This window comes from Micromys minutus (assembly GCF_963924665.1).
Source record: "Micromys minutus genome assembly, chromosome: 26".
NCBI classification, from domain to species: domain Eukaryota; kingdom Metazoa; phylum Chordata; class Mammalia; order Rodentia; family Muridae; genus Micromys; species Micromys minutus.
Genome location: NC_137961.1, coordinates 25,087,167 through 25,103,244, shown reverse-complemented (window position 1 = coordinate 25,103,244; position 16,078 = coordinate 25,087,167). Strand labels below are relative to the sequence as shown.

General features: G+C 38.4%; 1 protein-coding gene across 1 annotated transcript in view; it reads right to left on the bottom strand.

Moving 5' to 3' along the window:
• Positions 1 to 16,078, bottom strand: part of FBXL4 (F-box and leucine rich repeat protein 4) — a 70,140-nt gene that overhangs the window by 40,395 nt on the left and 13,667 nt on the right. The window contains exon 4 of the mRNA XM_080938547.1: positions 6,381 to 6,726. Coding sequence (XP_080794673.1) covers positions 6,381 to 6,726 — 346 coding nt within the window. The remainder of the gene's footprint in view (positions 1 to 6,380; positions 6,727 to 16,078) is intronic.

Here is a 16,078-nt window from a genome sequence, read left to right as displayed (position 1 = left end):
CTGCACCGCATTTAAAAATTGCTCAAATTCTCAACTCATGACGACAACTTATTTTTATACAGCACAAAGATATACATACTGATAATTGTTGAAAAAATAAAATTTTTCATAGCGAGGACTTTATAATGCCAGATACTGGTGATACAAAAGAAAAGAACTACCCCTTTGAGTTCTAGGGGAATCAGTAAATAGGATAAGCTAAGCACAGTTTCACTGGAGAAGTGTAAGTATACTCCTTCCAGGCAAGTACCAATTACAGGTGAAGGGCAAAGCCGGTGGACAGAGTTTGGTGCTGAGGATGGGCTCACACGGAGCTTCACTTGGATTTATCCTGAAAGGAGCGAGGAATCAAATAACAGTAATACAGTAAGCTTTGTGTTTTCAAACACAGGGGCTCTCCATGAAGCAGGAATACAGAATTCCAGGAAAGCAGAGAAAGGACATATTCCACTGAAGGCAGCTAGCAGCAACCATGGAGCAACATCTATTATTAACAAACTAGAATCCAAAAGATAACTTTAATTACAATTATCCATTTAAGCTATTCCAAGATTTGTTTTCCAGTTGGGGCTTTCTAAACTAGTTTTCAAAGAACTATGTCTTAAGTGCCCTAAACTAAACCAAGAATCAGAACTAAAAAATGAATATTTATTTAATGATAAAAATCTTCAGATGAGAGGGAGTTAAACTTTTTTTTAACATAAAAGCATTTACCTGTATTTTCTGCTATTGTAAGTAATTATACACTTTAACATAAATGATCTTCTTCAGCTTAATGTAAATTCTGTATTAATGTTAGATCAGATTTCACTGTTTTTGATGAATATTCTAACATTAAAATAAACAACAATATAATCTTTAAGATAAGTTTAAAGGTGATTTATAAAACGTGAGCAGTTGCTGATTAACATGTTGTACCTAATGAAGTTTGGGGTACATATGCTATTTCTTTTTAGCATTTGAACAAGGGTATAAAAAGCTATTTGTATGCCTGTGTATGTACTTATTAGAAAAACAGGGAAGTAGAAATTATTAGTATGAAAGCTCTGACCAAAACTTAAGTCTTTTTTCTAGACTTCCTCCCAGGCCTATCTTATGTTGCTTTATAAAACCCATCTTTACCAAAACAAACTAAATACTGCTTCACTAAGTTACCAAGAATCCTCATCATCCTCCATGATGTAGTTACAGCTGAATCGCCTGTCTCTAAATACAAATCTCATTATTTCAGCTTAAATGTCCCCTTCTCCTGAGAGTGCTTCTTAGCAATTGCCCAACCCCTGATCCTAAACCCGTTCACTGGCTTTAAGATCCCATGATGTATTCAATAAGAGCCCAATATCTCTCCTTAAGTGAAAAGTACCACTGAAGAGTCTCTATCATATGTATTTATGTTAACAAATTTTCATTAGTCAGATAACCCTGTTGACATGGGCATTACTACACAAACAGAAATATGGAGGTAAAAATGTATAAATTCAGTCACAGAAGTGTTGGGATTAGTCTGTGTGTTGTGCACTCAGATGCTGAGTTCTGTGCCCCAGGATCAGATTGCAGTCTGGACATGGGCACTGTACTGACCAATGTGCTGTAAAGAATGCTCCCCAATGATCTCTGATTGGATTAAAAAAAGGCTAAAGCCTGTGACAGGCGAGAGAGAAGAAAGCAGAAGTTGAGGTGCAGTAGTGGGGTCTCAGGGACCATGAGGAGAGAATAAAGGTAGGGAATGAAGGAGATCACCAGGAAGAGGATGAACGATGAGCATGTGGCCAAGAGAAAACCGCCGAGGACACACACGGACCACAGTAAACAGAGCAAGACCCAGTTGGCAAGTAACACTGGGCCTATGGCTGGGATGTATGTTAGAATAGTTAGAACCAGCCCAGTACCACAGCTAGTTAATAAAAACAGCAGTTTCAGGTCTTTTATTCAAGAACTGTATTGGCTAGACTTAGGGCAGAACCCCCTATAAAATTACTTTTGTACAGAAGAAAGATGGAAAATGAGGTAACTCCACACATATCAGAGATCAGCACTATTTACAGATGGATTTTTTGCTTTGGTTTTGTTTTTGCTTTGCTTTGTTTTCTGATCTCCTCCAGATAAATGAACTTCTATTCTTGGGTATGCACCAAAAGAATGAAAGTATATTCACCGCTCAGCATCTTGCTTTTCTTATTTAATGATCTATCCTGTGCATCTTTATCTATACAGACACACCCTATTCCATTTCATGAATGTCATACTGTGACAGTAACATGTGTACTGATTTATTTCCTGCTATTTTCTTTTTTATTGCAAATAATACTGCAATATCATTGTTTATGTGTTATGTATGCAAGTTCGCCTTGGTAAACTGGCAATATATTTTTAGGATAAGTTACATACATTTAAGTTGCCCTTCTGAATGTTCATATCATACACCTACTACGTACTTGGCAATGCTGGTATTAACCCTTTTCATTCTGAGGGGTACAAAGGTAGGGAACATGCTGAACTGTCTTCATTCCTCCAGCCCTCTTCTCATCTTCTACCACCTCCTTTTCAAATTTCTTTTTATTTTTGCCACTGCTGTTAATTGTAAAAAATGTAATCCCAAAGGTGCTGTAGAAGTATTCTTCTTTCCTCTTGGTCTATTCAAGGACTCAGCTGCATCTGTCTGCCCATCATTTTTCTCATTTTCATAATCGCCAATGTCAACCAAACTTTTCCCCCCCTCAGTCCATGTGTATATGCTTGAATGCCAGTGAGAATCATGGCCACTTTTCCAGAATTTTCTTGATTATTTTCTTTTGTCTTTGGTGAACTTTTCAAATTAAAAAAAATCTGTAATTCAATTGGGACTTCAGTAAATACATTATAACTTTAAGAAAAACTAACACTGGGTTTGTGGGATCCATGTACATGTGGATATACATGACATTTTTGACTGCTGTGTCTTTCGACTCAGGGACATCGTGTGACTTAACAGTTAACAATCTTCAATGTCCCAGAAGTTCCTAAAGCTCTAGATATTCATCTATTGCAGTCTGTCAACTTACTTTTATTTTCTAATTCTCCTGAATATTCTAATATATAATCATTTTGTCTACAAATGATTTTATACCCGTGTTCTCAAGAAGTACACCCTTTATGTCTTTCTCATGGCCAAAGTAGTAACAAGAACTTTCAAAATGGTATTAAGTAATGTTTTGTTGTTGGTTTTACTTTCAATTTAATTAAGCTTACTTAATATATTCATGAAAATGAAGTACATAAGTAGTTTTAAACTTTAATAAATGTATTTTAAAAATATGTTTAACACCAGGAATAAATCCTTAAAGATTTTTGTATTACTATAAATTAATTCTATTCTGTATTATTTTATTTCTGTAGAAATAAATAAATATTATTTCTGTATAAATAAATAAATATTTAAAAAAGTTTAAATTTTTATTATTGCTTAGTCTTATATAGTAATATACTAATTCATAAAAGTTAAATTTTTCTTTATTATATGTAAGATTAATTAGAATTGTCTATTAAATATTTCAAAGAAATTATGAGTTATCTGATGTTGGCATCCAAAATACCTTAAAATTTACTAAATTTATAATGTACTTTTTAGCAATAATAGTCAAACTTATTTTCATAGACAGTGCCTCACTATGCAGCACTGCCTGGCCTAGAACTCACAGATCTACTTGCCTGTCTCCTGAGTGTTGGAATTAGGGTGTGCACCACTACACTAGCACCACGGAACTCTTAAACACTTCATGCAGAAAGATATCCTGAATCAGAAAATAAATAACTCATTTCTTCCAAATGAGTCATTACTTAAATTACCCCTAACATCTTCTAGTAGCATCCAAACCCTCATATTAGAAGAGATATATTATATAAAGACATATAATATTAAAATAATGATATTCCAATACTTAATATAATCTTTTGAGAAAGTACCAAATTATAAAAAGAATGGAAAGTCATCAAAGCTATGAAATTAACATGTGAAAGAGTTCTTCTGGAGTTTGACTAGATAAAAGGTGGCAGATTTCAGACCAAACAGACTCAGCTCTTAATCATTACTTATCTACTGTCTACTGTCTAAGAGGCTGCTTAGAGGTACATCTTAGCATGAAGCTCCTTTAGAAGAACACAGGAATAGAAGATTTGGGATGTTCAAAAGGATCCCATCCGCAGCTGATTTCCCTGCTCTCAACCCTCAATCTAGGACCTCTGAGGCCGATCAGCCTGTTTTACAGCACTGACTCTTTACATGGCACCCTTTTACATCACGTGCAATCAATGTCTTTTCAAGAACGCTGGTTCTACATCCTGGCTTTTCTAGAGTGTACTTCATTGACTAAACCCTTGTTACATATTTAAAACCATCTTTAGGCTCCCTCCTTCCACTATATAAGCAAGCTGAAATTACACAATCCATACTACAGAGACCTGCCTATTCTACTGAATCCAAAGGAAGCTACGATTCCTATGACTGGGGCAGATCACACCTACAAAAAATTTACACACTCTCTCATTTATGTGCTCTTCATTGTAGAATAAAGGACACATATTAAAAAATAGCCGCTTAATATGGGAAATTTATGGAATATTAACTATTATTACATATTCTTCTCTCCCATTCAAAATGTCATACAAAAGTCATAAAGCATACTATAAGCATGCATCTGCTCTAGGCTTTAATCAAATTAGCAGGTGAGGGCCGGCACAAAATAAGTCAAGGCCTGTGATTGGCAACAAAAACGAAAGGCAGGTGCAGGGTGTTTGAGAGGCAGGAAGGATAGAAGAGAAGAAACCAAGATGGAAGAAGAGGACAACCCTGATATGTGTGTTGTTAAATAGCCACAGGACGGATTATTACAGGACAACCTGTCTTATCTAGATGAGCAGTTTATATCAGTATCATTTGGCTTTGAGTTTATTGTGAGCGCATTTTGTGAGGTAAGAATTTACTGATATAAATCTGACAAGTTACAAGTCTCTAGAGTTTTGATTTTACCAGGTTACGGGGGTTTGTGGTCTTTACGTGGGGCTGGCATGACAGCGACCCGCCATGGGGTTAGCCATGCTGCCAAGATCCTGCTGGGGCTAGAGAGTATATGGTGCTAGTGTGGTATGGAGAACTTTTACATTTTTAATATTTCTGGCTACATCCATTGTTCCTTTTAATGCTAAAAGCTGAGCATTTTTTTAAAATCAGGTTTTGCTAAAATTTTAAATCATTTAAATATAATAAATCTAAATTCCTATCCTAATAGTCTTCAGAGTGGCCATAAAGGAACGCTGGCTCACTTTCTAGAGGTGAACTGCTGCCACACAAATTTTAGAGCCTCAAGGCATGATATTATCACCATCTCATTCCCCTCTCCCAACTCGACTTTCCTATGTAGTATCCCTTTCCTCTGTAAGGTATGGATGATCCTGAACAATCTATGATGTCCCCTGCCCAATAAAGGCCCGAGTAAACCCCTGGGTCTGTGCCTGTTAAGTGAATACTTTGGACCCTTAAGTTCTTCTACACTTAACAATGTCAGCTACTTTACAGATGTGCCACAGCATCTTAAGTGTACAATGTTCAACAGATGTAGTTATTACTCCATGGCATTCATGATAGCTACTTGTATCATTATACTGGAAAGTAAAACACCCATTAACTCATAAGAATAATATCTAGAGAGGTTATCCAGATCGAAAATTTCCATTTAAAAACTGACCATATTGTTTTTTACTATCAAACAATTGTTTTCAAAAGGAGGCACACAAATCTGGTCTACCTGGTTAGAAACAGGTAGGGAGAGATTTTGACATCACATAGCTACAGAATTCTCCTTGCATTTAATGTCTGGATCTAGGGAGGTTAAATAACCACAGAAGGACTCCCTAAGAAGACAAACACACTGAAAATATGATTTTAAGTCAGGTATCAAACAAGTTTCTCTAGGAACACTGGGCAGCCTAGACCAAAACTTATAGTTAGAACATAGACTAAGGGCTGGTAAAGATGACCTTCAGGGAAGCTGTGGCTATGAAGTGGGATAAGCATTCACCTATTAATATCCATACAACAGATATAAATTCAGGTACATACTACCATACTGAACAATTTCAAAAAGTGAAGTTCAGTGTATTATTGATATATGTACTGGGTTCTTACTGAATACTGATAGAACAATACAAGTTAATAGTTTGTCCAGAATCTGTGAAGTCAATCTAAAACAAAACTTAAATTCTTTAAGTGTGTTTAGCGTTCCTGAACCCCAAATCTCTAACACATTATATGCCTCTCCAATGCTGCTAATTTTCTTATACCCAGCAAAGCAAGCATCCGTTTCAGCACTAAAACCCCGGTGGCATTGTAACTACTTCTGCCTTACCTCATATGGTAGTTTATCAAAATACCCATTGTTTGGCCCATCCCCAAGGGCAGCGGTGCTAAACTTTTTGTTAAGAGTGTCCATTTCACAGCCGTCCTTTTCTTCATAGTCATCATCTTCTAGGTCACTCATGTCAACAAGCGCAGTCTTGAGAGAGAGCAGTGGCTTGTCCTTCGTACCATGCAGCACAACTGCGTCTAACTCGGTGTAGTAATCCAGGAGAGAGCTATTTACTTCCAGGCGGATTAGGTTTGTGGGGAAATTTATTTGCTTAATACAAGGTTTAAACTGGCGAGCCTGGGAAGCATTCACCTTCGTAGGTCTCTCTGACCAAAGAATCTCCCATCTGCCAAAGAAAGAAACGTCCCTACAGTTTAGGATGAGATCTCACAGTACTCTTAGGTACATTCCCCCACCCAACCAGTACAGTGTGAAATAAAGTAATCAAATAAGGTGAAAAGAGCCAATCACAAGACTCACTTCCAGAACATTATTTTTTAAAACTAAAACATTCAATGTCAGGTATTTTTACTAAAAATATTTTTTACAAGCTAACCAAAAGGTTTTTCTGTTTTTTCCAAAGATCTCACACTGGTTAAAGACTAGAATCAATAGTTAAAGGTATCTTAAGAATCAAATTCAGTTTTACAGAATAATAAACCCTGACAAAAAATAAGCACATATAATAAGGCAGAATCTCAACTAACTCAGAGGCAAAGCTGATCCTCTTACTTCATAGATGTCTCCTCTTCGGCATTTTTATTTTTGTTATTGGCCCCATGAAAACTCAAAATCCCATGTTCTTTTTGTGTGGGGAGTGCACATGCGCAGATGCAGTTGTATGGAGACCAGAGGATGACTATCAGAAGAATCATTCCTCAAGTAACATCCACCTTGTTAGGTTTTTGTTTTCATTGTTGTTATGACTGTCTCCACCTCTGCCCACACTGAGCTTACAAGTGTTATATCATGATGTTTGTTATGATTTCAATATGCTTGGCCCTGAGAGTGGCACTGTTCCAAGGTATAGTCTTGTTGGCATAGATGTGGCCTTGTTGGAGGAAGTCACTTTTGGGGAAAGGTTTTGAGACCCTTCTCTAGCTGCATGGAAACCAGTTCCGTTTGCCTTTGGATCAAGACGTAAAACCCTTAGCTCCTTCAGCACCATGCCTGCCTGAATGCTGCCATGCTTTCTGCCATGATGATAAAGAACTGAACCTCTGAACCTGTAAGCCAGCCCCAATTAATTATTGTCCTTTATAAGAGTTGCCTTGGTCATGGTGCCTGTTCACAGCAGTAAAACCCTAAGAAAATGCCATACTGTTTTTACATGGCATCTGGAAATGAAACTCATGTTCTCAAGCACTTTATGGACTCAGCCATCTCCCAGCCTTCAAGTACTGTTTTCCTGTTTTTAAAATGCAGTCATTAAATTTGTACAGATATTCAGGAAACTATTTTCATGCCCTTATTCTAAGTTGCCATTTTTTATTCTTTTAGTCACACCTATATTTGTAATATTTAACAAGAATCTAACATATAACAACAGAGTATCATTCTCTCCTGTCCTTACAATAGGAACTTCATTTCCCAGCCAAATAAATTACCCTTATTTTTTTCACAGTATATGTATAACTAACTTGAATCTATGCTCATGATGTTCTCTCCAGTAAAATGTACAATGTACTTCTATTACTCTCCCATGTCCACGTCAGTCTTCTTATAAACCCATTCCCTAAAATTATATAATTTCATATAGGTTATAATTAACTACTCTAATATTAGTATCAGATATAACAGAGAAAAAAGGAGCATATAATTATTTCCTTTGGCTAACAGAGATTTCACCTTGAGAGAGAGAGAGAGAGAGAGAGAATTTATTTTGATTCCTGCCAGGGAAACAGATGGAATAACTAGAATAACTGCATCACTTCGTCAGGTCCTCCAAGTCCAACCCACCGGTCTTATCTCCAGCTCTATCCTTACCTGCTACAGCCTCCCTTGTCCCCTGCTCCCATCGCCAGAGGATCAGCCAGATCTTCCCCTCCTAACTTCCTGCCCCCCTCTAATTTCTGTATTTCAAACCCAGAGGCCATTCAAGCAGGTAAGCAGTTAGGCTAACTGAAAACGTCACCTCTCCCCTTCTCTTCTAAGACCAACCCCTGTGTCACTCCTCAGCTCTGCAGCAGAATACCTGCCACAGCCTCCTCTCCCTCTCTGCCCCATTCCTTCAGAACTAACCAGATCCTGGTGGTACGCCCTGCTTTTCCAGGTACATGTCAACCCCATTACATCCTAGCCCCCTCCTCATAGCCCATTCCCATTAGAAAGTGTCAGCTCCCAATAACTAAGAAAACATAATCACACCAGACTTTTCAGTGGAGACTCTAAAAGCCAAATTGTACTACAGAGTTATAGTAATAAATACAGAGTGGTATTCACACACACACACACACACACACACACACACACACACACACACACAAGTTACATCAATCAAACACCAAACACCAATCAATGGTATTGAACTAAAGTTCCAGACAAAAATCTACATACGACTCTTGATAAAGAGACAGAAATACAACACTGGAAAAAGATAGCATCTTCAATAAATGGTGCTGGTCAAACTGGAAGGCTGTCTACAGAAGAATCCAAATATATTCATGCTTATCACACTGTACAAAATTCAACAACAAATGGACCAAAGACCTCAACATAAAACTAGATACACTGAATCTGAAATAAGATAAAGTGAAGAACAGCCTTGAACTCAGTGGCACAGGCGACAACTTCCTGAACTGAACATTACAGTGCAAGTCCTAAGAGCAACGATTAATAATTGAGACCTCATGAAACCTATAAGCTTCTGTATGGCAAAGAACATCATCATTTAAGCAAAACAGAATAGAAAAAGGTTTTGCCAAGTACACATCCAATAGAGGACTAATATACAAGGAATTCAAAAAAACTAAGTATCAAAGAAAAAAAACCAACATAAAAACAAAGAACAGTTCTAAACAGAACTCTTAACAGAGGAAGCTCAAATGGCTGAGAAACACTTAAAGAAATTTCAGCATCCTTAGTCATAGGGAAATCCAAGTCAAAACTACTTTAGTTCTCATCATACACTTATTAAAATGGCTAAGATCAATAAAGCAAGTGACAGCTCAAACTGGAACAGATGCGGAGTAAAGGGAACCCTCATCCATTGCTGGTAAGGATGAAAACTTACACAGTCATGATGGAAATTGATGTGGTGATTCCTCAGGAAGATGAGAATCTATCTACCTCAAGATCCAACTATTTGACTCTTGGGCATACCCAAAGAATGTTTCATCTTACCCACAGAGATTCTTGTTCAACCATGTTCATTGCTGCTCTATTTATAAAACTCAGAAATTAGAAACAACATATACATCCCTCAGCAGGAAAATTGATCCAGAAAATGTGGTCCATTAACCCAGTGGAGAATAAGCCATTTAAAAAGAATATGGCATGTATTCACTTGCATGTGGTGCCTTAGTCGATGCTCTCGTGCTGTGGAGAGACACAATACCCATGGCCACTCACACAAAGGAAAGCATCTTATCGGGGGCGGGCCTACAGTTTCAGAGGTTTAGTTCATTATCATCATGGCAGGAAGCATGGCAGCCTATAGGCAGACACGGTGCTGGGAAATGAGCCAAGAGTTCCATATCGGGATTGTCAGGCAGCAGGAAGAGAGGGTGACACTGGGCCTGGCTTGGGCTTCTGAAATCCCAAACCTCACCCCACAGTGACACCCTTTCTCCAACAAGACCATACCTATTCATGGCCACACCTCAAAATCCATTTAAAGTAGTTCTATTCCCTAATGACCAAACATTTAAATATATGAGACTTTGAGGGTCTTTCTTATTCAAACCACACATGGACATACTGTTTAGTTGATGATAAACAAGCTACGATCCATAGAAACACAGAGGATAAGTATACAGTGTAAGGGACTAGAGTGTACAGATATTATTAGTAAAGGGAAATAGAACAGATGATTGTGAATAGGTGGGGAGCTGGAAGAAGAGCATTACATGATGGAGGAAGAGGGGACAAGGAAAAAAATATAGGGAAAGACAACTAAAATTGTCATTGAGGACTAGTATGAAAACCTAATATAGCAGAAATTTTCTAAAATATAGACATGATGTATATATTGCTAAAATATATACATATATGAAGGTGTAGTGGTCCTCATAGACTCATGTATTTGAATGTGTGGCCCACAGGGAGTAACACTATTAGGAGATGTGTCCTTGTTGGACTTGGTGTGGCCTTGGAGGAAATGCATGACTCTGGGGGCGGGCTTTGAGATCCTATGCTCAAGCTTCACTCTGTGTGGAAGAGACCCTCCTCCTGGCTGCCTGCTCTTAGATCAAGATGTAGAACTCTCTCTTTCTTTTCCAGCACCATCTCTGTCTGGATGCTGCCAGGCCTCCTGCCATGATAATAATGGACTGAATCTATGAAACTGTAACCCAGCCCCAATTAAATGTTTTCCTTTATAAGAGCTGCCTTGGTCATGGTGTCTCTTCACAGCAATAAAACCCTAAAACAGAAGTCAATCTAAATAATATCACCAAATAGTGGGAGAGCAAGAGTACTAACTGGCCATCTTGTTACCAAAGGAACCTTCTAGTATCAAGACTAGATTACATTTAATTGAGATATTGGCCAAAAGGGTCCCTCAGGAACCCCCAAACAACCCAGGCTGTTTCGAAGACAATATTTTACTTTGACAAACAGACAGCCAGGTCCCACTGTAGAAGATAACACCTACACAACTCATTGAACATGGAGAAGTTGAGCTGGTGCCTACATATAGCCTTTCACCCCTATATTCTAACATCTTTGGTACAGGAAGGAACTCTGCATGCTATCAGAAGAGAAACATAAACACTAAGTTATCCACAACCCCTTTGATTTACAATGATCCAGCCTACAAGATTTGCTAGGGCAATGGTGGCACAAAGCTTGTAGAAATAACCAACTAATAACTGATTTGACTTAAGGTCCACTCCACAAAATGAAACCTATACCCAACAATGCTTAGAAGCTGGAAGAACTTGAGGCTAGACAGCCCAGAATCCTTGAATAGAGCCATATGCTACTGGTCTAATATAAAAGGTAGTGATAAAATAACTCCAATTATACTCGTAGATCAGTGCCTTGTCAGCCATCATCAGACAAGCTTCCTGCTAAAGCAGATGGGAACAAATACAGAGACCCACAGCCAGACATTACAGAGAGAAAGAGGGGGGAGGGGGGAAGGAGAGATGGGGGAGGAGGAGGGGAGGGGTGAGGGAGGGGAGAGGAAGAGAGAGAAAGAAAGGGGAGAGGGAGAGAAGAAGAGAGGGGATGGGGAGAAAGAGAGAACCTTGAGAAAGAGGAGGTAGAAAGAATATAAGAGCCACAGGAGATGGAGGACACCAAGAAAACAAGGCTCTCTGAATGTACATGAACAAAGCTCTTATGAACTCACAGAGACCGAGACAGCATGCACAGAGCTTGCACAGGTCTGCACCGGTCCTCAGCATATATATTATGGCTTCCAGTTTAGTGTTTTTATAGGATTCCCGAGTATGAGAACAAGTGGGTCTCTGATTCTCGTGCCTCCTTCTGGGCAATTTGAGTTCTGTTGATTTGTCGTCTCCAACTTCGGTGAGATAGTTTTATCTTATTGTATTATTGTTCATACTTTTATTATTTTCTCCTAGAAGCCTATTCTTTTTCTGTTTAGAAACAAAAGGGAGTGGATCCAGATGACAGGGAGGTGGGGAGGAATTGGGAGGCACAGAGGGAGAGGAACCTGTGATCAGGATGTATTATGTAAGAAAAGTATCTATTTTTAATAACGGGAAGAAATTATTTTAACTCTTAATATATACTATTTTAAAATTTGCTTTCCAAAGAGCTTATGGCAGGCAATATAAAAAAAAATGACTACTGAAAGGACCACAAATTGTTTACAGTAATCTCTAATGTCAAAGTAAGCCATAGCTCCTGATGATAAAATTTATAACGCACTGATTATTAATACTTAAATGTTTGGAGTAGTATCTAATAATACTGTTTGCATTATATAACATTATTTATTTCCTTGACCCTAAGTAAAATAGAGTAAGGCACATAGAAACTGAAATAGACAAAAGTTTATAAAAATCAAGGAGAAATCTAAAAAAGGAAGCCAGTAATATATATTCTGATAGTCTTTATACGCCAAAATGGAACTAAGAAGAACATATGACCCCAACCCTGAGAGAAAAGAGAAGGAAAATGTGGTCTTTCCTACCTTCGAGGCGTGCAATCTGTAAATATACAGTAATCAAACCTAGGCTTCCTACTCCACCCATGGCCCCATAACTACTCTCAGTCTCTAACGGTCACTAGTCTCCTTTAGGTTGTCTGTATTTTGGCTTCCATATATGAGAAAGAACACAGGATGCTGGTCTTTCTATGTCAGGCTTATTTGACTTAACTGAAGAACACATAATGTTTACAAGATTGTATTCTTCTTTATTGTTGGCTAATAAGCACTGCGCATACATGCTACATTTACTCTATGAATTCATCTGCTGATGGACACTGAGGTCGAATATACATCTAAACTATCACAGACAGTGCTGCAGCAGACATAGGAGTGCAGCTGCTTTGGGAAGGTCATTTTCCTTCCTTTGGATACACTCAGAAGTAGAAATATACTCCCTGGAAATTCTAGTAAACTCATCCCCAAGGGCATCATGCAAGACAAAACAAGAAGCATTAACAAGAAGTCTTATAGTTTCTATAACCGTAAATGTCACTCCCTTATCTGTTCTGTTTTGAAGATCTTCTTCTGAAAATTAAGCCAAAACCTATCAAATAAAAGAGCTTGCCTTTGTACTTAAGAGACAGTCCAGCTCATCACTAAGTAGAGAGTAACAAGCTGCCATTCTGTGTGAAAAGCCTGGCTTTTCTATTCTGACTTCATGATAAAGTCACCACCCTAGGTCCACAAGGTTAAGGGAACCAGGATTCGGCACTTCATGAAATCGCTGCTTAAGCAACTTCTTTTGGCAACAAATTCTCCAATGGCAGCCTCTGCTGCTTGGCTTTCCTAACTTCACTGTATTATCAAAGTGTTTTGAACACTCAAAAAACAAAGAAACAAATCATTGAACATTATCCCCCAAATAACACAATCCTGGTTTCTTTAGTGTGACGTCAGTTTGTCATTGTCTGCCTTTCTCCTCAAGTTCTTTCTCTTTCTTCTACAGTGTAACCTTGAGCTAGCCTATTTCTGGTCCTCAGCCACAGGTTGCTTTGTACTACCTGTTTCCTTTTCCTCTTAAGAAGACACTAGGCAAAAAGCCAAAAGGACACCAAAATCAATAGAACTGCCTGTGATTTCCTATGCTGTTAGCTAACAAAATCACAAAAACCATGAAAGCATGGCTTTTAAATCTTTGAATATTTAAGGCTATAGGAAGCTCCTTTCCTGAGCTACTCTGACACTCTCTAACTCATTTCAGCTCCTTAATGCCACAAATTTGTTCAATTAAACAGGAGGCAACAGTCCAGTAAAAGACAGAGTGCTCCTAACTACAAGGAAAGAGAATGTACCTTGTTGCATACATACAATGATACACACATTACTGTAAAATTGTTCTTTATTCAAGATTCATGCTAACTGGATATCAGTGGTAGTAATTTAATGATAAATGGCATTGCTCTTTCATTTGTCTTCTAATGCCTGTGTATTAAGCAAAGTAAATTTTCTGTCAATTACCATAGAACAGAGTTGGCAGTAGCCGACTCCTTTTCCCCACTCACAGCCCCTGGTCTCTCGTATTTATCCTCCAGACTGTTTTGCTTTGCTCCTTGAAACATTCATCTGCAACCCTGTTAACAAAACTACCATGGGCTCCTGAGCAGCGATGGAAGGTTGGTCAGCCCCCCTTCTATTCCTACCGTCCATGCAAGAGACTGACAGGTAGTCAGACTGGAACAGGAGACTGAAACCACGCAGAATTGTCCCTTTCCCTTCTGAGCATTCCCTCTCCTTATTGGTGTTTTCCAGAAGAGGACCACAGTAAGTAAGTACACATGAGTAGATATCTTCCTATAGCTTCTGGAAAGCCAGCACCGAGACAGCTCTGAGACCTTAAGTTCATGTCTGTAGTTTAGATCTTAAATCCATCCTGAGGTTTGCAGGCCCTAACAGAGCATGGGCTCTTCTCACTTCGACACTGATCTAAGCTAGGAAGGTGCTACCTTTCTGCACCTTTCCTAGTCCTCCTGCTGGAGCCACCCACAGCCCTGAGTGAATTCACTTCCAGAGTCACAGGCACATTAGGTTCCCCCTAGCAAATACATGTCCCTTAAAATGTCACAGTCCACTTCCAGCATGGTTTTTAGCTCAAAACAAAAGCCATCGTTGTGTGGTTCTGTTTTGTTCCCAGCGGAGAAAGGATGTTCAGTGAGCGTTTCTCACTGTCTAAGGAAACACTCCAAAATATTAACAGTTACTGAATCTGAGCAGAGTAAGAACCTTTTCATCTTCCTCTTAGATGATGAAGCATCTCTTAAGCTCACAATCAGTAAAACTTAAAAAGTGCCTTCTCTGAGCTAAGAAATCCCAGCACTGGGAGGATGGAGGAGGGGACTGCTCTGAGGTCCAGGACGGCTTGCAGCTAGAATGAAACGGTCTCCAAAAACCAAACCAAAACAAAGTTTCTCACACTGCAGGAATGCATATTTATCTGACTCCTTTTCTCTTACAATTTGTCAGTGTTTTCCTAGGCTAAAAATCAATAAAGCAAATCAGAGGCATCTACAACTTAAGTTTTGAAATTACACAATCAAATCACCTATGCAACAGTACATGGAATCAGAGAAAGGGTCGTGTGTGTGTCATAAACCTCAAATCTGTTCCATGTTTAAAATGTGGATAACTTTATAAGAATGATAAAGAATGACAGGTTATTATAAATAATGCTCACATGAGAAAAGGTCTTGTCCAAACTCTACTGTTTTTTTTTCCTTTCAGGAAAGAAGTCTGTATATAAGATGATGATTTTGTGTTTTTAATAATTCATTAACACTGTACACAAATTATCAAAGCAATTCCCAGCAATAGTTGAGCTGACCTCTGTAGTTGTTTCTTGGCAGGACTGAAATATGTTTCTTGGAACTAAAGACAGAGATGCAAGCATGCGGTGTGTGCTGGGAGCTGCCCTGTGCCTCACTTCTCCTACACTAGCATCTGGGGTCCCACAGTTCACTGAAGGTGCCTATGAACCACTGTCAGCTAGAATAAGCTCATAGGGCAAAGGTCTTTTTATGTACATGGTTGATGTATCTTCAACAGGTAAAACAACCACACAGCACATGATAGACACTAAAATGTTCAATGATGGAGAGATCACCAGGTAACAAAAGAATAGACAAATGATCAGATAATCAAAGGAAAGGGTTATATAAATGGTGCTTAGATACTGGAAAAATAATTCAACCTCAGAGACAAAGAATCTTAATAAAGATAACAAAAAACCATTTTCACCAAATTAATTACAAAACTATGAAATATATTGGCATTGTGAGTATTTCAGCAAAGTGTGTCCATATTTACATTTCTTGTGGAAACATAAACAGGTAGAGACCCTTTAGAGAAAAATTTGGCTGCC